Source organism: Patiria miniata, unplaced genomic scaffold (genome assembly GCF_015706575.1).
Source record: "Patiria miniata isolate m_02_andy unplaced genomic scaffold, ASM1570657v1 HiC_scaffold_29, whole genome shotgun sequence".
In the NCBI taxonomy this organism is placed as follows: Eukaryota; Metazoa; Echinodermata; class Asteroidea; order Valvatida; family Asterinidae; genus Patiria; species Patiria miniata.
The window spans coordinates 26,112,714-26,136,934 of record NW_024037068.1 but is presented as its reverse complement, the minus strand read 5'-3'; the positions used below and the strand labels follow the sequence as shown (position 1 = coordinate 26,136,934).

The 24,221-nt window shown below is 39.3% G+C and overlaps 3 protein-coding genes across 4 annotated transcripts in view; 2 read left to right on the top strand and 1 right to left on the bottom strand.

The window, feature by feature from the left end:
- The first annotated feature begins 544 nt into the window (after positions 1-544).
- Positions 545-2,286, top strand: LOC119735328. The gene is made up of 2 exons (XM_038209026.1): positions 545-738; positions 1,925-2,286. The coding sequence occupies exons 1-2, from the start codon at positions 729-731 to the stop codon at positions 2,284-2,286; spliced, it is 372 nt and encodes a 123-aa protein (XP_038064954.1). The 5' UTR covers positions 545-728.
- A 434-nt stretch (positions 2,287-2,720) lies between these two features.
- Positions 2,721-16,109, top strand: LOC119736028 (mast/stem cell growth factor receptor-related protein Kit-like). 2 transcript variants are annotated; one of them, XM_038210015.1, is made up of 19 exons: positions 3,053-3,084; positions 3,782-4,075; positions 5,132-5,440; positions 5,865-6,149; positions 6,298-6,627; positions 7,046-7,342; positions 7,553-7,573; positions 7,825-8,052; positions 9,932-10,057; positions 10,372-10,396; positions 10,509-10,570; positions 10,843-11,058; positions 11,309-11,419; positions 11,772-11,962; positions 12,850-12,972; positions 13,284-13,395; positions 14,015-14,111; positions 14,680-14,779; positions 15,429-16,109. In XM_038210015.1, the coding sequence occupies exons 2-19, from the start codon at positions 3,820-3,822 to the stop codon at positions 15,504-15,506; spliced, it is 2,967 nt and encodes a 988-aa protein (XP_038065943.1). In that variant the 5' UTR covers positions 3,053-3,084; positions 3,782-3,819; the 3' UTR covers positions 15,507-16,109. The 2 variants fall into 2 exon arrangements, 1 of the variants encoding a protein (XP_038065943.1); XR_005272260.1 differs by lacking the exons at positions 3,053-3,084; positions 12,850-12,972; positions 13,284-13,395; positions 15,429-16,109 and adding an exon at positions 2,721-2,973 and having other exon boundaries at positions 14,680-14,768.
- A 2,129-nt stretch (positions 16,110-18,238) lies between these two features.
- LOC119735327 (Down syndrome cell adhesion molecule-like protein 1 homolog) overlaps positions 18,239-24,221 on the bottom strand; it is a 67,899-nt gene continuing 61,916 nt past the window's right edge. Inside the window, exon 26 of the mRNA XM_038209025.1 lies at positions 18,239-24,202. Within this exon, the coding sequence (XP_038064953.1) occupies positions 24,065-24,202 (138 nt within the window). The 3' untranslated portion in view covers positions 18,239-24,064. The remainder of the gene's footprint in view (positions 24,203-24,221) is intronic.

The following is a 24,221-nucleotide window of genomic DNA, read 5'->3' as shown; positions in this document are numbered from 1 at the left end:
AGGGTGTCCAATATGATTCTCAGTAAACTTTGCAAATGTTTTTTTTGCAACATTTTGCGAGCGAGCTGGCTGCCATGACATTGGCAATGAAAATGTTCCCATCCTCCGCTTCAGTGACCTACCTCGCTATCGGGTCACTGTTGATAACTGTACGGTAAGAACTATGAATGAGATTTACAAGCAGTGAGAGACAGGTTCGTTAGTGTGGAAATATTTCTATAGCAGCCTGGAATCGAATATCACATTAAAAACGACTGTTTGTATTCTTCACTGTTTGGAAACTATTTAAACACTTTTAATGCTATTGGTACTTTTTGTTTTACTTTTTGTTTATGTTTATTAACTTTTTTTATGACTTAGTTAACATACATATGATGTTTTATAATCTAAATTATTTCATATATGTAAATGTTATATGTGTGAAAAATATCCAGTCTTGTTTTGTTTCTTTCTCAACGTGTAGTTGGTGCTCAATCGACCATCAGTGGCCCGCCGCGGGGGTGGATAATGGAACAAGTACCACCCTGCGGTGCGACGCACCTGCGACATTCTACAGAATCCGTTGGATCATCACTGGGTTCAACGTGGATGCGCTAAGTGGATCGTATACAATCACTGCGCAATACACGCTCTCTACAAAAGTGACATAAACAGAGATCCCAGTCACTATACTTTTGATGTAACAGACCCCCAGTTTCCATTAACTATAGCGCCTTTTACACTCACAGATGAGGGAAGGTATTGGTGTTTCGTTACAAATAGTGTGAAGAATGCAGTAGGTTCGTTGGATGGACGGACAAGAAGTAAACTCCAAACCTGTATTGTATCGGATGAACTTAAATAAGAGAAGGCACAGTCGTAATACATGTAATAGGAGTCGTACTTTGTCAAATCGCAGGTGTCATTTCACAATGGTTGATGTTCGTGAGTGATCATCAACACCATGACAATTTGCGTTGCGGTTTGTATCATATCTGGCTCTGTGAATTTCATTTTCTTCTGTGTTTATTTCATTGTTGAAAGTATTTTTAATAGCATTGACCAAGTTAATTGTGACTTACTGTGGATGAGGGTGACTTCAAGTTACAGCTTACTATACAATGTCAAAACTATAGTTAAATAAAACAAAGTTGAATTGTACAACTGAAAACATATAGAATCTGATTAATGATCATAAGGCGAAGTAAAAAACAAAAAAGGTTCTCGTCCCCGCCCGCTTCCTTTTTGGATTTTTTTATTATTTTTTATTTTTGAAAAAATGTAGTAGAAAAACGACGAAAAAGTCTCCAAATTCATCGGAAAATAAATACCAATACCAATACAACTCTAAATGACACTGTAAATATGTTCAGTTCTCTTGTCCAACTTGTCTTTCATCTTTAAAAGTGTCTTTGAACAGTGGAACACCAACGGTTGCAGGAAATTATGAAAAGGCGGTCATCTTGAAAAAAATAAAAAATAAAAAGCCCCGCTTCCTCCCTTTTTTCAAAAACCCCGGACGAGAAACTATTTTTTTTTCTCGGCCTAACCAAAGTCAGTCTGTTATAGAGTTTCCAGAAAATTGAAATTATCCTCGAACAGTTAACATTGACCCACTACGCATAATTTGCTCAACATTGACTGCATGTTTAGAATTCATAATCATATGAAACTGTTCAACTTGCCAATGGATACCAACCTTGCATTCGTCCTCTATCAACCACAAGGGTCCCTACAGCCCCTTTCCTTTCGTTATTGAACTCTGTAACACTTAATTCATATATAATTATACTCATGCGTACACACATGTATTTCTCTGGAGCAAAATTAGCATGAACCTATTAAAACAATGGCTGCATTGCAAAATATCCAATGTTGAATTTACCGGTTCTATCCATGCTGTCGGCAACCCTATTTAGGTTTTGTTCATGCTCTTTTTAAACAGTTCCACCGAGCACAATTGCAGTATCCTACGATGGTACATCATACAGTGATGGGGATACCTTTCCGATCGTGGCTGGTTCCAATCGTCAATTCACCTGCACAACACCTGGCGTCAAACCAGCAGCCAACTTCACCTGGACCCTACCCACAAGCATCACTACAGACCAGCCACTAGGATCTCAGACAGATGCTCCTAATAGTGGTGATAGCAGGTTGACAGACAGCACCAACATGATCACTGTAGACATCGCAGGGACACCAGCTACTGCTCAGCTGACGTGTGGTGCTACCAATAGACAAGATGGACTGACCAACACAGAGATTGACCTCACTGTGACCCTCCAAGTGAAAGGTAAAGCATGAACTGCCGATCATTCCCTCCGTTTTCAACATAATATTGATCTATCTTGAAGATTATGTTTCTGTGATGTTATAAAGATTCTGTATCTATAAAAAATGTTAGTTTCTATGTAATTTCCGACCCACTTTGGGGTTTATTGGAAAGCACCCTTTTCCATTTTTATAAACGTCGTTCCTATTTTGTTATCATGACATAATGTGAAGCTGCTGAGCATATATTTTTTGTCAAATCGCATCTTTTGTCTTAAATATTCTTAGTAACTACTGGAATTTGTTTGCTTGTGGGGTTTCTCAACCAGTTTACTATTTATGCTGGTGGTTATAGTTGTGTTTGCATTTTTGTTTTTGTTTTTTAAGTGCCACCCAGTGTAGTGAAGCTGTCAGACTCTGATGGTGAAAAGACTCCAGGAGCGACAGTAACTGTTGACCAGGGATCATCACACACTTTCAGTTGCTTGGTGCAGGGTACCAGACCAGCTGCTACCATCCAGTGGTTCGTTGATGACGTAATGCCGTCCATCGGGGTTGGAACCCCGACTACAACTGTAACCAACGAGCTGTTTGACACAACAGGTACCTGGACATTCACTCCAAGCAGAACCAATCACAAACAGGAGGTGAAGTGTGCAGCAAACACTGCAGAGTCGCAGCCACCGTACCCTAATGTGGCAATTACACTGGATATCAACGGTATGTAGCCAACTTAGTAACACCCAAATAATTGGTACACAGAAATAATTGGACGATTGCTTACATACTGATGACCGTACCCTAATGTGGCAGTTACACTGGATGTCAACGGTATGTAGCTATCTTGGTCACACCCAAATAAAAGGTTTAAGAAGAGAATAGGACGATTGTAGACATATCGATTCCCATTGTCCTAATTAATAGATAAAATCACTTCAAAGTAGAAAATGTTTATCACATTCAAGACAAAGGAACGGACAGTGACACTCACAAAAATTCCATACCATGTTTAGGTGTATTCTTAATCTGTCATTTATTGACATTAGATTGAATAATTTCAATTGAATGCCAATGTTGTTGGGTCGACATTTTTATGTTGGTGAATGTCTATAAAAGACTGGGGCATAATGGTCAAAAGTACCCTGGTTTTCCGTGTCCAATGGAAAGCACCCAATAACAGTTTCATTACTACACTGTCCGGCAAAGAAGACATTGGATGACAATCTGTTTTGGGCATCATGCCACCAAAGCTAAACTGTATCTTAAACCCGTTTCAAACCTTTGAATTCGGTTTCAGACAGGAAGTTATTCTTTACTGAGTTTTTTTTATTGACAAGACTGTAGCATCCGATCCCTTAAATTGCTTGGAACGCTCATCTTTTTTAAAGGTTGAACTTAATTGCAATTTTCGAATGCCAGTCTGATATTCTGATTATAGTAAAGGTTTATTGAAAGGATTACGAAGTGCTATTCACTTGACGTCTTCACATACATCTGGTATACACGATCATTATTTTCATTCAAACAGGTCCCCCTGACACACCTGTGATCACTCCAAGTTCTCCAATGACTGAAGATGCTCTAACTACACTGACGTGTACAGCAGACATGGGATATCCCGATGACTGGACTCTGGTTTGGTCCAATGGAGGCTCACCAGGTCCAAGTACGAGCTCGTCAGCATCAGGTGATCGCTACAGCTTCACCAGCATGCTGGACTACACCCAAAGGAGACAGGATAATGGAAACATCATCACGTGTGTAGCACAGAGAGATTCAGGAACGCGTAGTAGTGAAGGGACGCTGCCCATCGACGTACAATGTAAGTGTGGTTTCTTTCACATTTCTGCAGGGGCAAGAAGTTCTTCATATGTGAATTGGGACTGTACACGGTGAAGGATGTACGTTATGGGTTGAGGGTACACCATGGAATATATCTTCTTTTAAGTATTGGTCTTAAAAGAACTAGAACAACAGGTGAGAATGGTTCTCGGCCATTCCCACCTCTTGTTCTTTCAGTACAGCACTTCACAGAAGAGATATAATAATAATACCGGAGTCTTATATAGCGCACGTATCTACCAACAATAAGGTACTCAAGGCGCTGGTAATTATGTCTATTTTTTTAAAGACAGGTAAATGCAGTTTATGAGAAATGTGAGACCCATTATGTAGCACCTTATAAGGGTTAAGGTGCGGCGGTGCATATTGCAGCCACTGTCAGAAACACCGGGGCAAACCCCTTAGCGATAAGTGTTACTGGGTTCTTTAATGTGCATTTAATACACAACACACGGGACTACGGCTTTACGTCCAATCCGAAGGACAATAATGGTAAAGTGCCTTGCTGAAGAGCACAAGCACCATTTCCCTGTCAGGATTTGAACCCATGTACCACGGCACACGAGTCAAACACCCTAACCATTGGAGCACAGATATCTCAAGATGTGCTTTACTTATATTAGCAAGCCTATGTGTTCGAGTTTTATGCACCAGCCTAAACACGGATGATAGTAAGTGGCAGTTGATTACTTCATGGGAAAAAACATTGAATAGGAAACCCTGTCACTTTAATGTAGAAATATGCAGTTTTTCAACTTTGAAAATCGATAGGCTATTCCTCACTAGTTCCTGTCTCATTCAATTTGCATTCCAATTCAAACTGATTCTTTTTAAAAAGGTTCTCCCATAAAGAAAAGTAAGTCTAAATATGTTGCCTTGTTGAAAGTATAATATATGATGGACACAGTCGTGGGCTATTTAGTTTGGTTATAGGGTACGATCTTTTGTATTTACGCAAAAAGCTCCGTTACTTTAATGTCTAATAGCCGAGTGAGGGTCTCAATAAACATTGCTTTCCCAAACCCATTTTCTTCAGTTTGTGCTGAAGCAGTAAGCGTCAGTTGTCCATCAAGTACAGCATCAGGTAGCATCGTGCAACTATCGTGCAATTCAGGCAGCAGCAACCCAGCAACCTCACTTGTTTGGTCCAAGAACAACGTGGACCAGTCTAACCCAAGCCAACCAGTATTTACTGATGGAGACTACGATGGCCGAGAGACAACACTCAGGTTAACAACAGGGGCACTGACCAAGGCAGACAACAGAGCTGTGTACCAATGCTGCCTTATAAAGACGTCGCTATGCACTGTGGATATGTGCGACTCATGCTCCTTGAATGTTGAATGTAAGTCGCCATTGTCATTGTGTGCTTTCAACGAATGATATGACCTGATTTTTATCTGATATATTGGTTCTAGAGTGTAAAACCAAAATGCGAGCTTTAAATGACACCCGCTTTGGGTACAGAGGGACACTAAAGGCTGAATATGTATATTCTTCATTTCCTCAAACGAGTTGAAGTAGTTTAAGCATTTTCTTAGGAAATTTTTTGGTGCCGATAGAGTTGATTCTGTCATACATGTACATACCGTAGTTGTTACAACATAAACCTTGTATTATGTAGTGCATACGAATTTCTTGATGCATCGACTATTGACCTGTCAATTCTGCAGTAGGCCTACATCAAATCAAATTAGTTTAATGGCTTTTACCTGTAAGGTTTTGGAAAATGAATTGTTCTTTGTCTTCCTTGTTATTTTTCATTGTAGACCGCCCGGAGTTTTCTTTGCCAACTGTTACGCCGACCGGTCCTATCGTAGTGGGCGGCAGCTTAGTCCTGTCCTGCAGCGCAGAGGCCAATCCTCAGCCCCCTGATTTCATCACGTGGGAGAAGATCGGGTCTCCTGACTCCCTAACCTCTGTCTACAGCGATGGAACAAGCACCCTGACACTAAGCAGCATCAGCAGGGACCAGGCTGGGTCCTACAGGTGTCGCGGAAACAATGGTGTACCACCTGTTGTCTTTTCAGGCTCTGTTGACGTCATTGTGCACTGTAAGATTCTTTGTGTATTTGGTTATATACAAACCAAAGATTACGCCATTTTGAAGAATCCTATTTTTACCCTACTGCTGTGAATATCACTTATTTTTTGTTTACAAAATGTTTTCAACATGGTTCTTTTGTTCCTTTACATTCAAAGATGAAGTGAGCATTCTAAATAAGGTCGACACATCAGTGGGGGCCAAAGATGGTTACGATGCTACCCTTGTATGTGAAGGCAAGGGTAATCCCCTCCCTCGAATGACATGGTCGCGTCCAGACGGTGTGGAGTTAAATAATGAGACCGACCCTGGAAGGATATTTCAGGTCGATACCATTCATGAGGGGGATGATGTGTTTGGATTCACCATCAGGAGTACCTTGCACATCAATCCAGTGACTGGGACTGGAGACTACGGGTCTTACACTTGCAACAGCGGTAATGGAATAGGAATGGTTGACACACTGACCGTTGTGTTGAATGACAAAGGTAAATTAAAACAGTTAGAAAAAAAAATAACAATGGTGTTACATCAAACAGAATTGTTGTATAAAACAGATAATAAATGTTTTGCATTCGTGCAATGGGCAAAAATAATTTCATTCGGTGAGAGATGGAGTGCTCCATTACACTCGGCTTTGCCGCGTGTAATGTAACATAATTCCATCTGTCACCACCTCATGAAATAATTCTTATCATTGCAGTCATAAAGTTTCATCATTTGTGTATTGGACAACTGCATAATCAGTACAATACAAGTGGTATCGTTGTACCAATTGCTATGACTGTGGGTACCCCACTTTTCATTCAACTTCGGAACAGGTATATTTTGCCTTTTTTAAGGACTATTTCAAACAGAATATGTAAAACGCTAGGTCCTTTATTTTGTTTGTCATCTGTGCCATAGTCACACCGCTGCCACCGCAAGATGTGTCCGTCGATCAGGGTACAGTCACAGCGACATCTGTCACGATAACATGGCGTCCTGGCATCGACGTCGGCGAACCTCAGTGGTTTTATGTCAACATCCGGGAAGTTGACACAACGACAGGGTTTGATCCCAGCACTCGGGTGAGAATCGCCGATGGCGTCGTGATGCACGTGATTGAGAGTTTGAGTCCGTACACCAAGTATGAGATCGAGGTATATGCTGAGAATGCTAATGGCGTGAGCCAAAACGTCAGAAGGACTGCGACAACTCTACGTAAGTTCAGCCTTATGTTTCTCTCACACCATATTTATTGTTAATTCAACAAAATATCTTAGCAAAGGTAAAATTAGAGCTATATTGCCATTTCACAGTGTAGTTTCTGATAAGTCTCATTTCGTGGATCACTACAGGTAAGTTTTGTCGTGCTATCTAAATCCCGTATTGAACACAGTTTTCCTTTTTTCTCGTTCAATTTGCACACAGCTGATACGCCAGAAAAGTTAGGTGAGTGATTCAGCCTATTTGTTTCTTGTTTTTTTCAAATGAGACTTGTCATTGCTGACATATCAATCAATCTGTTCAAACAATCTGTTTTATTTTTGTTTACATCTGATTTGCATAATACGATAACCAAAACTTGGTAGAAATAGGCAAATCGATCAAATACACCCTGTCAGCAAACACCTTTTTTTTTTTATATATATTTTGTTCCGTTCAGAATTATTTCCGGGGTCTGTGTTTGTATTTGTTTTTAGATATCTCTGTGACCACAAATCAAGAGACTGGAATCATCTCAGTTGGTGGCATTCCTCAAGATGGCGACACCCTGTCGTGTTTGCGGCTTGAAGCACGTCTAACCAATCAAGATGATTGGTTTGACTATGGCGAGTGTCTTGAGACAAACACAGACTTGGCTCTACGTGAGGCTCGATCTAGATACTGCTATGGAGACTTGTGTAGTCAGGCGACTACTGCAATAACAGGTCAGTCAAACCGGTTTGAGATCAGTCAAACCGGTCTAGATACTGCTATGGAGACTTGTGTAGTCAGGCGACTCCTGCAATTACAGGTCAGTCAAACCGGTTTGAGATCAGTCAAACCGGTCTAGATACTGCTATGGAGACTTAATTGTGTAGTCAGGCGACTACCGCAATAACAGGTCAGTCAAACCGGTTTGAGATCGGACAAACCGGTCTAGATACTGCTATGGAGACTTGTGTAGTGAGGCGACTTCTGCAGTAACAAGTCAGTCAAACCGGTTTGAGATCAGTCCAACCGTTCTAGATACTGCTATGGAGACTTGTGTAGTCAGGCGACTTCTGCAGTAACAAGTCAGTCAAACCGGTTTGAGATCAGTCAAACCGGTCTAGATACTGCTATGGAGACTTGTATAGTCAGGCGACTCCTGCGATTACAGGTCAGTCAAACCGGTTTGAGATCAGTCAAGCCGGTCTAGATACTGCTATGGAGACTTGTGTAGTCAGGCGACTACCGCAATAACAGGTCAGTCAAACCGGTTTGAGATCAGTCAAACCGGTCTAGATACTGCTATGGAGACTTGTGTAGTCAGGCGACTACCGCAATAACAGGTCAGTCAAACCGGTTTGAGATCAGTCAAACTGGTCTAGATACAGCTATGGAGACTTGCAGTGGCGTAGCCAGGATTTTTTTCAGTGGGGGGGGCGCTGGGGGGGCTGGAACATTTCATGGGGGGGCGTCAAGCAGGGGCGTCAATCGCTTCTCAAAAGTGGGGGGGGGGGGGACATACCTTGATCATAACTGATGCAAGCGCGAAGCCCTTACGGCGTGGGGTTCGGGGCCCGCTTGAATTCTAGATGTTTTGTGGTGTGATTTGAAGCAATTTCTTACGACTTTCCTCCATGCTTTAACTAATATTTTCTTGGCAAAAGATAATTATTTGAACATCGTTTTCGAGGTGATAATTTTTTTAGAAACTCAAAATCTCAGTGGGGGGGGGGGGCGACTGGGGGGAAGGGCGACAAGGTTTCATGTGGGGGCGGTCGCCCCCCACGCCCCCCCCCCCCCCGCCGGTGGCTACGCCACTGGAGACTTGTGCAGTCAGGCGACTACTGCAATAACCGGTCTAGATATTGCTATGGAGACTTAGTCAGGCGACTACTGCAATAACCGGTCAGTCAAACCGGTTTGAGATCAGTCAAACCGGTCTAGATACTGCCATGGCGACTTGTGTAGTCAGGCGACTACTGAAATAACCGGTCAGTCAAACCGGTTTGATGTCATTGGTCTTTGTGCTGGTCCCAGAGAGGGCAGTCTATTGTCTTTGCACCTGACTGATGGAATGACTCACTGACCGACTCACTAACTGACTGATTTGGGCTGATATTGGCTTGCGAAGATAGTCGGGTAGTGTTATCATGTAGGATGAAGCCTTGATCGGCTAAATCTAGCCTAACATTGTAGACCAGATGTATGAAGAGACTCCTAGTGAGTTGCAGTTGTGAATCAATTGAAACGAACTTTGGCTGCTATGGATCATCTTTAGTGTGGATGTCAGACAGATTACTTTACTAGACTTGAACGGCAAAACACAATGCGCAAAGCGTTAATTTTTCGGTCCAAAATCAATTGGAAGTCACCTGACTCTACCTCCCCTAAAACACACTTCATGTCTCCATGAAAATAAAAAATAATAAACAAGTAAACATTTCAATTAATTGATATTTTTTTATTTTAATTAATTAATTTAAATTATTTTTTACAGATGATTAGGTAAGAGATAAGGTAAATTACCCGTCAGACAAAAAATTCCACAATGACAAATAACACGGAATTTCACTATTTTTTCCCTATTTTTGTTTGCACTTTTTTGTGCTCACATAGTTGCAGGACAGTCGAGTAATGCAGGATTGATCGCAGGCATTGCAATTCTGGCCGTCATGGTATTAATCAGCATTGCACTGAATGTTGTGGTAATCATGTACGTCAAAAGAAGAGGACCACAACCAGGTAATTAAATTGGAGGTTTTCTTATCCTCGGTTTCGTCACCGACTTTGGAACATTTTAAATCCTTGAAGGACTCCGGCACAAGACAGTTGTTGTTCTGTCACAGAAATGTCAGAGACCAATGTAGAAAAGGTCATCCTAGTTCAGAGTATCCTTATTCCTGTAGCTGTTTCATTCAGTCTTATGACAATCACTAACAAACTAGTTTTCATGTGGTTCTATACAAAGCAGGTATGAATAGCACTCCTTCATATATGCCACTACTTTTTGTCCTAATTTCGAAGTGAAATTAAATATTTGGTTTTCTTTATTGCAGAAACCAAGAAACGTATTTCAATACCGTAAGTATAGTCGCACTTGTACACAATGTGTAAGCAAGATGTAGCAATATCACGAAAGATTTTAATATTGGCTTTAAATTAATATGGAATCATTATCAACCTATTTCCCCAGGAAATTCAAGCCAGAAGACAAACGACCGGTCATCAATGAAGCAGAGGAATACCAAGACTTGGGTAAGATGCTGAATAGATCATGTTTGGACTAGTGTTTTTCCACAGTTTGTGAATGGAAAAAAAGAAGGGAAATATTTTTGTTTTAAAACTGTCGCTATATTGCTTAACACTATGCAGGTGTGAACGACCGCAAATAGCTGTTATGTTTCCCATTACTCTCAATGAAACCAAAACACAAACGAGCTGAACATTTGATCCCCAAAGTTTGTGGTGATGGGTCTCTCCTGGTCCTATTCATGGAACTTTCTTTCTTCATTGCAATTTTTCCGCAGACGTACCCCTACAGATCCTGGCCGTAGGCGGGAGCCCCAACCCAGCTGCGTCGACCTACGCCAGCATTTCTGAAACTCTCGCAGAGTTCTCACGAGAAAAGCTGACGATCGTTCGTGAACTTGGACAAGGCGCCTTCGGGAAGGTTTTACTTGGGAATGCCAATGGTATCGTCCAGCAGGGAACTGTAACGCAAGTGGCTGTCAAAACTCTAAGAGGTAATTGATTACATCGATTAAAAATAAAATACAATACAAAGAAAAGTTGGTTAATTACATTTGAATTAACAACATTGCTAAATAGCTAAATACTTCTTTGTTTTGATATGATAATTCATCATTGTTATTCCACGTATTTGAATTTTCTAATTGAGGGGTTAACACCAAGTAAGGCTACATAATTTCTGACATATACTGTTCTTTAAGATGCATTATTCACAATTGTTTCTGACGGCTATTTCATGAGCAGACGATGCAGATATCACGGAGAGAGGCGATCTGCTCCGGGAATTGGACTTCATGAAAAAGCTTCCGAGTCACTCTAATGTCGTCAAACTCCTCGGATTCTGCATTGACAGAGGTAGATCATTAACACTTGTATTAAATTTAAAGACCCTTTTTTTACCGTCACTTCATTAGAAATCATGATTGCAGGCTTCAAAATATTACCTTAAACCAAAACTTAAATATAGGGGCTTTCTTGACAACTGATTCAGGGAAAGTACAATTTGCTTCGTTAAAAATGCACTAGCCACAGAAAAGGAGACAATTAGCATGCTATTCAGTTATTTGGCAATACATCCATACAAACAGTGAACATGATTTCACGAGACGTTCATGCTCCATGATTCTTAACGATAGGAACATTCTGAGTATTCTGTCAGAGATTTTCTGTTCTCAAATGTTTTTAACAATTCTGCTTTTTTGATCAGATCCAATTTATATCATCATGGAGTACATGTCCAAAGGTCAACTCAAGGAACTCTTGACGAGTAGTCGAGGCAAAGGCAAGTTGCAGGTGTATAGCAACCTGCACGGTAGAAGCAAATCTCTGACGTCTAAGGACCTCATCAAGTTCGCTACAGACGTTGCTGATGGAATGGCATTTCTGGCTTCACAGCAGGTTAGTAGCTAATATCTATGTACTATATCTACATCAGTTTGCGACCGCTGTCTGGATTTACGTAGACTTCAAGGCTGATCATTATGCAATAAATTCGAAATCAGAAGTAATTCGCAAGTAAAGTCACGAGTGACAGGGATGGACACTGACAAGGAATATCTTAGCCAAATCTTCACTTGAGTAACGTATGATTTGACTCGGGACTGAATGACTTGCGTCAACTTGCGATGACTTGCGATGTACTTGTGATGACTTGTGATGGGTTAACTGCGACTCTAACAAATGCAATAAGTGATAAACTGAAAACTAAATTTAACTAGGCAAGGACGAATCCAGGAATTTTTCGGGGGGGGGGGGGGGTTCAGCAGCAAAAAAATGTGAAATTTTTACACATTTTCAATGAGGGCCCTGTTCAAATCCGAAGATTAGTTGCACTATATTACACAGTACTACAAATACCCCCAACAAAGCTGGCTCTGTACGTATTTTGTGCACAGACAGACAATATTACCAGTCTATTTTTTAGGTGTCAGAGCAGTGCTGGGGGATTCCCCCCTCCCAGATCCGTGCCTAGTAGGTGATGATGATCAACAATTATTGTGCCAATCTAACTATTGTATTTAATCAATGTTATTATTTCAGCTCTTTCTGGTTATGAAACAAACAATCATTCAAAGTTCAGAAACAGTGAGGGAACAATGAAAACACTTCTTGTGTTGCAAAGGTGAGAGGAAAATCCTAGGGAAAGCCACAAAATCAGTGACTTCAAACCCTATCCATATGTGGGTATGGGCGGAATTCGTACCCGGGTAACACGAAGTAGATGAAAGCACCACACCAACTTAACTCCCCAACGAACTGACGATATCCTGTCTTTTTATACACAGTGCATTCACAGAGATTTGGCCGCCCGTAATGTCCTGGTGGGTGAGAACATGATCTGTAAGGTGTCTGATTTCGGACTCGCTCGTGACGTCAAGAACATGAGAGTGTACCAACGGAAGTCCGAGGTATGGAACTCTGATATACCAATCTCCAGACTTTTAGTTTTTCTGCAAGGGTCAAAGTACCAGAGTCCTTTAACTTTTTTACACTTCACGAAATAAATTTTCAAGTGATCAAGAAGGACATGAAATTATATACTTCTCATTTTTTTTAAGGACTGTATAGATAAATCTTGAATTGCCAAATCTTGATGTGCGCACGCGAAGATAAAACCAAATCGAGTAACTGAAAAGTAAATTGGAATCCAACATGATGTAATGTCGTAAGTGTAACAAAGAAGGACTTTAAATTTAAATTATGTTGTCTCCTTTTCAAGGCTCGGTTACCAATTCGTTGGATGGCCCTGGAATCGGTTGTTGATGACGTGTACACAACAGAGAGTGACCTATGGTCTTATGGCATACTTCTATGGGAGATTGTTACTCTTGGTGAGTTTTAAAGTTTTTAAATATTCACGACAATCTATTAGCATTATTACACAGAACTTTCCTTTATAATGGATGAGCAGAGTAATACCACTTTCCCTTACTTCATTTGAGTTTCATGCTCTTAGATGGAACAAGAACAAGTAACACATTCGCAACCAATGTAAATAAAATATGGGGGAAAATCCAAACTTGTAACAGGAAGTTCTCTAAATAACGTCATCACTCAATATTTTCTTTAAAATTAATGTGACTTTATGTAATTGTGCATTTTGAATGTTGATCTTTACTTATGTTTATTATCTTTATGTCTGCTGGGACCCATGGCAGACTTGTGGATTACACTCAATGGGCAACCCAGTTGAAATAAGCAATACAAATAAACAAATAAATAAATATTGTAAATATTGATTTGTTTGTTTGTTTCAGGTCCTAAGCCTTTTTATTCATTGACTGCAACGCCTCGACAAACCCTCTTTCATCGCTTGAAAAACATCTAAAATTTTAACAATGAGTTGCCGTTGAGAAGAAACAAATTTGGTTTAAAGTGTCTCAGATTCATCATTGGAGCATGTCAAACTGAATCAAATGTCTCAGATTCTGTGATAATGTTTCGTTGCAGGTGCTCGTCCTTATCCCACCATGAGCTTCAAGACAATGATTAGCGAGCTGCAGGAAGGATACCGCATGCCGAGACCAGAACATTGCCAAGATGAACTGTAAGATATATACATGTAAAATCACTTCATTAGTTACACATTAAATATCATTTACATAATGCAGTTGGAACTTTAGATGGTCCTTATATGCAAACACACCCCTTGATGAGATTGACAGAATGGGTTCCTGCAAACATAGGATTTGTCGCTCGGTATAGCGTCGCTACTGGGATCCCAAGCTTGCTGGCTTAAACCCCACCCCGGTTAAAAAATGAACAGCAATATTAGGTGAACCGTGCCTTAGATGCAAAGGCTCCTTGATTTTCTTGTTTTTGTTTTTGTAAAATGGATTTCGACCTTAAACAATGTGTAACATTTTGGGCTTTACACTTAAAGATCCACGGGTTTACTGTTCAGACCTTCAAAAGAAAAATGTTCAGAAGTCAACCTAAAACAATGTGCATATTACGATACCTACCTAGGAATGGTTACACATTCAAACATTCGACAAGGTACATGTATGAGACTTTGGTAACAACTATGCCTTTTTTCATAACGTGTACCGATAGAACTAACTTGAAAAACCAATAGGTTACATGTCTGATTTTCTTTATTTATATTCACACAGCTACCAAATGATGCTGGCTTGTTGGGAGGAGGAGCCCACAGCACGACCATCTTTCACTGAGATCGGTCAGAAACTTGAGAAACTGCTGGAGGGAGCGCATGTAAGTATGTGATTACAAGAAGTGACAGTTCTACAACTAAGCGCCTGAAAGGACCATGCCACCATCACTCCATCAAGACCCATGTCCCCGTGGGTCTCCCCTCACAATTTTGAGGCAAAAAAAAAATTGTATTCTGTGAAACTTTGACGAAACCTAATTAGTGCCTCAAGTGCCTCCTACATAATTATATGGGACCAGCCACATTACTGGTTCCCAATATAGTAAGCCATTGAAAGCATTGAGGTTGGTGCAGGGCAGGGTGCCAGTTCGGCAGAATCTTGATGATTTCTTGGACCCTGCAGTGCACAAGGCTTCATTGGCCTTTTGTGGCCATTTGCTCCAAGGAATGTCTCCGATTATCCAAATTAAAGATCACGCACTGATCCTAACCAATTTTACAGAAAAGAAATCGAAAAATGATTGCAAAAGCAATACCTTTTATTTACCGATAATTTCGATAAATATATTTAAATCTCACAAACTGTATTTCAACAGTTTTGCTTTTTCCAGGGCAACCTACCAAATACAGTCTGACAGTGAGCCGAATTCACTTTGTTATGCAGGATTTCTTTAATGCTATGACGACGAGATGAATCTCGGTGCAAACTCTTACATGTACGTTGAATCATGGTTTTTTCTTTCTTGCCAGGATTACATAACTCTGTCAGACTACCAAGAATTTGACTACGAAGTGACGATTCCTGATTCTCCTGATGAAAAGATCTGAAACACTGAAGATGCATACTTACAGAGAAAGACAGTGGTTACAGCTAGAACAGGTGATGGACAATCTGAGCACGCTTACAATTCTATCACGAAGGCCCCTTCACTGGCAACAGCATTGTGCTAGCAATTCAGATAATCTGGCACAGGGCAGTTCAATGGCATGCACAATGGTTTTTCCATTGTTGAAGGGGATTTCGTGAGTATACAGTGATGACGTGCGTGAATTTGTCTACAACAAACTTGTAACCATTTCTTACATGTACACATGCTGTGGGCACAAGTGCACGTATTATGATTCCCGCTGCAGTTTTTCTTGTACAAAGTGTACTCTCTGGTTGTAATACTGGCCCGACACAATCAAATGGCTAAATCTTGGCGAGTTTGTCTTCCTGCACCAGGACTCGGCTAATGGTTTTTACCATCCTGAATACGCCAACGTGGTAGGAGGGTGAGCTATTAAGGAAAACAGGTTGTAAAGGCTCTGGAAGAAACAAAAGTGCAGTGTTCCCAGTGTTGTAGTACTCGTACTCAGTACTCGTACTCGAGTACTACTCGAGTACTTTTTCTGGAGTACTCGTACTCGTACTCGAATGTCAAAGTACTCGTACTCGAAATGACGGTACTGTACTCGGGCAGCAAAGTACTCGTACTCGACATGTCAAAATGTACTCGTACTCGAATAGTAGTACTCGGGGGGGGGGGGGGGGATGTTATAGCTTAATTCACCTACCATGGCCTTATTTTTTCGATACTTTCAGTTTGAAATGGTTGATTGGCTTGTGGAGAAATCGAGATTTCCTGATTTGCCTCTGTGCAAGTACAGTCCGGAAAAATACATTTAACAGCTAGCCGTGAGTTGGTCTATATATCGGTCTGATGACTGGGCCTGGGCCAATTATGCACAATGAACCATTTGCCGTATGGCCGTATTCGGAAATGCATATACTCGTACTCGGAAGTACAAGTACTCATACTGGTACTCGGAAGTACAAGTACTCGTACTCGGAGACCCGTTCTTGTACTCGGAGGTACAAGTACTCGTACTCGTATTCAGCAACCTAAGTACTAGGAAGTACTCGGTACTCGGAAAAAAGTACTCGACTACAACACTGGGTGCTCTGGTCTTTCGTTGCACAACTGATCACTATCTTTTTTAAAACCAAGACTAATGCCAACACCACATCGTAGGTATAGCAGAGCCTCATGTCTGCTGTATAAGGTCGGTCTCTTTATGCATCATGTGGTGTTAGTTTTTATCCTCCACAACATTGGTTTGTGCATACATGTATAAGTTGATCTTTTTTTTTAAGATGTCTGTCTTTTTATACAAAATGTGTCATCAGTTTTATCTTTTCATTACATTTTTATATGCATATGTGTGGGTATTTCACATATAAATTAATGCTTCTGGTAATTAGCTTTGGGAGGGTCATATTTTCTCATGCTTGATGACTTTTAAAATTAATGTGATTTGATGTGACTGTGTATTTTTAATGTTGATTGTTTGTTATGTTTATTGTCTTTTATGTATACTGGGCCCCATGGGAGACCAGTGGATTCCACTGAATGGGCCACCCAGTTGAAATAATATATATATATAACTAAGTTAATTCTCCTATATCTAGAACAGTTTCTTACATTACTTTTAACTATAATTCCCAACAATTATTGTTCCCAATGGTTTAAATGGTTGGGTGTAATATGCCACCATGAGTGATATGTTTATCTATAAATGTATATACAAAAAATGTTTGCTACAAGAATGGCTTACTTAGGCACTTACTTATACCGTTCACGTCGTCATAGCAACTGAGGCATCTCATTGCCTTTGAAGACGACTGGTTACCAAACCTTTACCTGTGTTAATGGTATAGTCAAGCGCCGGGAATCCATCCTACTAGACCGGTAACAAGTCTAAACGTGCCGGGGCTGGCGCTATTGAGGGGGAGGGGGGGGGGGGGGGGGCTCTCTCACAGGCTTGGTCCCCGTCCTCAGCTTTGTCTGTTATCTTTGAAACATTTGATTTGCCTTTCATGTCAAAACCAAATGTAAAACTTTCATCTTTGTTTCAAAATCATACAGTATAATGTCTCTGTAGCAAGACATCAATTTATATTTTGCCGGAACCCACAAAATCAGGGACCTTAAAATAAGGTGAAGCGGAGACAAGGCCTTGGTCGGGAAAAATTGTATGCTTCGGGCAAAACCTAATATTGAATTTACAACACCCCAGCGCAATTCCATCTTATGAATGGCATATGCACAATTAACGACGACGCCATATTGGATTCGGTCTGCCTAATAACTTTAAACATTTTACAAAGCAGTTTTCGGTGTATTGTAAAAAAACGTTACTATTTACCTTTTTAGTTCTTTTGATATGAATTGTAGAAATAAGCAAGGTTGTAATTTCTTTTTTGAATAAGAATGAGCAGACTTTGTTCAAATGAAACAGAGTAAAGATTACAATAATGTAAAACAATAAAGACGGGCCTCAATCCATTTGATGGAGACAGTAGGCAGTAAGTATAGATAAGGTAATGCTTACTTCTGAGGTAAACTTAGTTCTGTCTTGAAGTGTGCATGTCAATATCGTGTGGACATTATTGATGATTTTCCCGCTGTCACAGTTACAACTTCCCTTACCCAGTTAACAGGACAAGATCGAACTTTTTCCTTGACCTAAATATAAAACCAAAAGCCACTCACTAGTAACAAACAAGATACAACGACTTTTGAATTATTTTGCAGCAGATTTATTGGAGCTCCTTTTCTGGCTTTCACTGGACAGCACTTTTCTAGGAATGGATTAAAATCAAGAACACTTTGTTTTTATTCGATCCCAGCTGCAACTGGAAAGTACGTGTGCCTTACAAGCTATCAAAACCACACTCTCTTCCTCTCAATCGTCGCTGACCAATTCCTACAGGTCAAAGGTTAAACGGGTAATGTTCACAGACCAATCAGAATGTACACTGACAAACATTCAACCAATCAGACTGCAGAGCTGCTTATCCACGATTGTCCCGCTAGAATATACAAACTTGTTCAGAACTTAACGGCTACAGTTGACATTTTCCAAATATCGGCTTTGTCTTGAATTCGGCTTCATGTCTGGTTTCCAAATCATCAAGAATCGTTTAAATTCCAAACCAAATGGAAATACTATGGCCTCATATTGTAAACATTTATGATCCTGATACAGAATATGGACTCCATGAAGCCACAATCACCAACTCGGCAGTCTAAACACTCCTGAAACTAAATTCTGAGACAAAGCCGACTTTTGAAGGAAAAAGTAACCTTTATTTTTTTTTGTTTAAAAACCGCGGTAAGTACTGAGTATTAAATAAAACAATTAAAACATAAAACAAATATTGCATTTAATCTTTACAGAGATCATAACGAGGACGAAATCCTTCAATTCCAAAAATCCAACACGATGGGCACATTCTTTGTACAGAGTACTTAAAACAGAATCGTAATAGTGGTTTGGTTGCAAACATCGAAATCCTATATACTGCAAAATCCAAGGTAGCAATTTTATGCAGTTGTTTATCAGAAAATACTGCTGAGCAAACTGTGTATAAAGTAAACACTGACAGAGTATACCAGTTTACAACAAACATGGCATGACATTTTGGCGGGTCATCTTGGTTTTTTGGTTTGTTTTTGTTTGGCTAAGCGTATCTCTCTTGTGCTTAGCAGCTCCAGGTGTTGGATTTAAGGTTAAAAATCAAATCTCGGTAATATACATTTAGATGTACTGTCCTTTCTAAATACAATGTATTCCAATTTCACGCCAAAAAAGAAATGATTATTTTCGTAACTGCTATTTTCCCAAAAATATAACATTTGGAAAGAATGTACATGTTTTATCCAGACCACTTACTTGGTTGTGTACAAAGTCTGTGGAGGGTTGAATGCATTTTCAAAGGAGTTTCTCACCAAAATGAAAATGTATCTCAGTCACAGATTCACGTCTTTTTAACATTTTGGAATGACTGACCTTCATTGAGATGATGTATGACGAACAAAAAGTTGCGTCAGGATTAAACACTACAGTGTATTTTCCAGAAGTTATTCACTTTTGAGAAAGAACAAAAAATCGACCCACGGAACTAACAAATGGAATTAAATTTGAAATTATTTACGGCCAGACATCAATATCCAGTTCTAGCGAGGTAGACTGGTTACCGCCTCACGGTCAGTATTGATAATATCCGGTCTCCTCACAGGGCAGAATGTTTTTGAGCATAGACATTCTTAAAGGGAAAATTATATCGAACTTATTGAGGAACAAGGACAGTACATCCTTAATAACATGATCTGGATTAAAATACTCCGATATGCAAATCGACATCTTGATTACAATAACTCGTTTTTTAAAGAATGCACTTACTTTTTAAAAAGGAACCACTTAAATTGCTTCATTTGCTTTTAACTGAGTACTGAAAATAAAAACACTGAGCAAAAACTAATTGCAATATAAGAAACTAAACCAAAATCTGAATTCCAAAAAGTAAAACTGATAAAGAGTTCAACACTGTTTTAAAACACGTACGAATATACATTTTAGTCTAAATTTCAAAGACGCATTTCCTATGTTCTTTTCGAGTCTCAACTCAAAACATGCATTTGTTACTTTCCATCGCTATTTTTCTAGCAATATAAACGTTATTCACCTTTGAATGAGACATGAAACAGAAAAATCCAACGACGTTTATTTATTGACTTATTTCTTCTCAAATTCAAATTAATGCTGCCAGACATTATTTCGGTTCTCGCAGGGTGGGTTCACTTGTACGCACAATGAAAGCCCTTTTTACAGGGTTGCAAATGCCCCAAATCGGAATAATTTTTTTTTTTTTTATCTGTTAGGAGAAAAATCTAAAATCCAATTGTTGTTTTTAAGAGCAAAGGGACGCGTCTTTAAAGATCAACTATTACTGTAAGCACAAAGATGTAAAATATGTAAAAGATAAAGTCTCAATAAAATCTATAATCTGCTTTATACGTGTATATACAGTTTGATTAGTACACAAAAATACATATTTTGGTTGATCATTTGCAGGAATTTGTAAATATCTGGATGGAAGAAAATACCATCAAGCACTAGCTGCAAGCTCACTGTATTAAAAATATATCATTTAGAAAAATCTGCATTTCTTTAATTACAAATATAATCAGTAGGGTGTTTTGGCAATTTGAAGTACTTATATTCCTCACACAAATTTGTTAATTCAATTTTAATGCTTTGTTCTTTCGATATATAAAAAAAATATTCGTCATATTTCAAAATCGTGGTCGATGATACAAAAGCAATTTACAAGCCAGATACTCTCCATTAAACGGTGCATAAACTGATCTCAAATGCACAACAAAATACTGCGTATATTTTTGTTACACAAATTATCCGATCGGGAATATATTTAATATTTCCCTGCGTGTTGGATCTGGTGGTTTATAGCATAGTATAGGTCCATAAAAAATAGCTCTGAGTAACATGATTATATAACTTTCGAAATGCCTTGTCAAACTTAAAACAATATTTCATGTTAAACAAAAATATGTCTTATAAATTCATATCGGAAGGTGAGTTAAAGACTTGTGCCTATAAGAAAACAGGTACAATGACTTCTATCAGCTCTTACAACAAACCAGAGTTGAAACAAATACAAGTTAGGGAAGAAGAGCATTCTTATGGTGTGAAATGATGTAAGATCTGCAATTGTACATGTAAAAAAAATACAAGTTAAAAATGGTCTCTCAAAACAGGAATGTTACTCTTATTTTGTCATCAAGCACAAAATCGTAGGATTTTTCCGAGTCAAAGATGTTTTAAACAATTATAAGTATAAACTTGATTGTCCATTTTTGCTTGTGAGTAGTCCCACAGTGATAAAAGTAGGCCTAAAGGCATTTTCATCCAAAAAATGCCTTTAACATATCCACAGTGTCAATAACACCTGATCACATGGGTTCTGATAAGGCAGGTTATTCTGATGTGACAAAGCACCAAGATATATCGGATCGTTCAGAAAAAATAACCTGCTCCTGATTTTTGGGACATTTACAGAAAAGAACATGCTGAACTCCAATCTTTGGAAAATTGTGTTCACTTTAGGTGTGCAGGGAGAAAGAGACTATGCTGTTCCCAAATAATTGGATAAAACACCCCACCCCCCCCAAAAAAAGGAGAGGGGGCCACTTTCTGTACAAATTAATGATTCTTTGTTTTCGAGCACCGATTCTGTTTAAGTCTCCATGAATTTTGGAAGCTGGAATCTAAATGTAGGGCTGACCCCTCCTTCAATAGACCATTATCATGTTGCGGCCATCTTGATTTTTCCCATTCAAATCAACATAACCAAAGCGAGCCTTGAAGGAAAAATAGTCTGTTTTTTGTTGTTGCACAAAAACATTATAATTGAGTACGGTTATTGGATACAGCATGTACAGGGAGCATGACTGAAATGGTGGCAGCATGATAAAGGTCTATTGCCTATAAGGAGTGAGATTGGAAGATAATGGAAAATCCGAGAAATAATGGGCAGAAGGTTTGCAGGTCGATGACATTCCACAGCAATGTAGGGTGTATCGTATTCGTTTATATTTGCCTTCAGACACCCCTCACAAAGTAATAACACCCATTAAGTTTGTTCTGCAGAAACCCATAATACGGTAAAAACTCAGGACTTCCAGATTTTAAAAGAGATTCAGTGTCCTGAAAGCAGGAAAATCCTGACCAATCACACCCCTAGTTCCCAGAATGCACCACAGTCACCTTGAAGACAGATATTTCAAGGCTCTGATATTCTTTAAATTTTTAAAGTTCCACAACTTTTTCAACCCCACACTTCCTCAAAATTGAAAGATCACCTCTTGTACCTTTTGCCTCCTGTCAATTATCAATGGCAATCTGTGCCCATACAAATGCCTATTGAAAAAACAAACTTAATGTAATGTGACGATTGTTAGTATATTAAAAATAATGGAAGGAACAAAGTCAAATATATTTACAAAAATTAAATGATATTACAACTTAAACAATTTCTGCATAAATTATTACCGTTTTGCATATTTCCATATATTATACAACTATGACAACCATGATTAATACAAAATTATTTTTAATATATATCATTAAAGTACATACTCAAACAAACTAGTTAAAAACCAAACTGTAAACATTTTAAAAATAAAAGTGTCTTGGATAAATGTCTGCCTACTAAACAAAAATGATCAAATAATTGAGCTATGGAGAGAAATAAGCAAAACTGCCAATTCTTAAAATCTGCACACTGTATTCAAGTGAGGAATTCATTTGAGCATGGGTGGAGGAAAAATACCAAATCAACAAACGCGCATGAACAGTGGACAATGCGCACGAATAGTGCATGGCGCCTAGTGACCCCTTTCAATAGCTCCAATGGGAGGGACACGCTGCATGTGCGTACTGACTTGTCGCGTACTGACTCGTAGGCACATGGGGCAAAGTACGCACAATTTTGTTTTCAATCTGCATGAATTGGTGATAACTTGGCATGAGCGTCAGGTGCTTCTGGGCAATTCCACGGTTACTCACGTTACATTTTTGATGTACTTTTGAGTTTCCTTGGGCTGTAATTACCTTACTGAAAAGGTTTATTAACTGTAATCCCCATGGTAGATAGAGTAGACCTAGACCTACCTTAGCACCAAAGTTGACATCCAGAAAAATGTGTTATGTATGATAAACAAGACACTAAAAATCGGTTACTCACGTTACAAAAATGTAACGTGAGTAAACGTGGAATTGCCCTTCTGCTGTGTGCTCAAGATTCCCTCCCAGTGGTCTCCCCCAACTCTCCCTTTGTAACCATTGAGGGGGTACTTGTGCACGGAGTCTATAAGAGCCCTGTATATCTCAGTTCAGTGCTTAAGGACGCTGTTAATTCACACAGCACAAAACAAATTCAATTTAAAAGTACGACAAAAAGAAATTTGGTTTATATTATACCTTTAAAATCTCGGCAAGGAATGTTTATTTACAGCTTGTTCAGATATTGGAAATTAGACACATTTTATAGGTTAAATCAATTTTTTTTTCAAAGAAGGTTTTGTGTTAAACATATTCTTCTGCATCCTAGAATGTGATCATTTGGTTCAAGGAACGATTTGGTTTATCATGAGATAAACCGTAATGAGAAACTAAGTACAAAACATAGGTGACATATTTCACAATCATGTGTTCACTCTCTACTCATATCTGTGAGACTTTGTGACAACATTTTCTACGGTTAACTGGGTGGGACTCGAACCAACGACCCCCCGATTACTAGTACAGGTATCTTGTGATTCACTATTTAAATGTACAACTTCAGTATGATGTACATATACTGATCACATAAAGGTACAACATGTATAAGGCTGCATCCGAATTTGCAGCATACGTGCACTTGCCATGACATGACAAATTCCCATTCAGTTTTGCACCGAGCATGAACATGCCTTAAGGAATGTCTTGGAACACACTTTTCATATTTACGGCTGAGCGAAATCATTCCTTATCAGCGTCTACTTATCCTCCGGTTTCATCCGTGTGAAGTCCAGCGAAGCGTATTCCGTTGATTCCTCTGTCTGGATGGGTGGTTGATCTACAGGATGTTGCTTCATATGACCCACCTCAGCATAGATCAAGCCGTCCTCGGTCACCTGGGAAAATAGATTACGA

Bases quoted from the DNA above. Each gene is read 5' to 3' on its own strand.
- LOC119736028 (XM_038210015.1), top strand. From the start codon at position 3,820: ATGACTGAAGATGCTCTAACTACACTGACGTGTACAGCAGACATGGGA. The intron at 4,076-5,131 runs GTAAGTGTGGTT...CATTTTCTTCAG, and splicing joins GCTGCCCATCGACGTACAAT to TTTGTGCTGAAGCAGTAAGC. The intron at 8,053-9,931 runs GTCAGTCAAACC...GTGCTCACATAG, and splicing joins GGCGACTACTGCAATAACAG to TTGCAGGACAGTCGAGTAAT.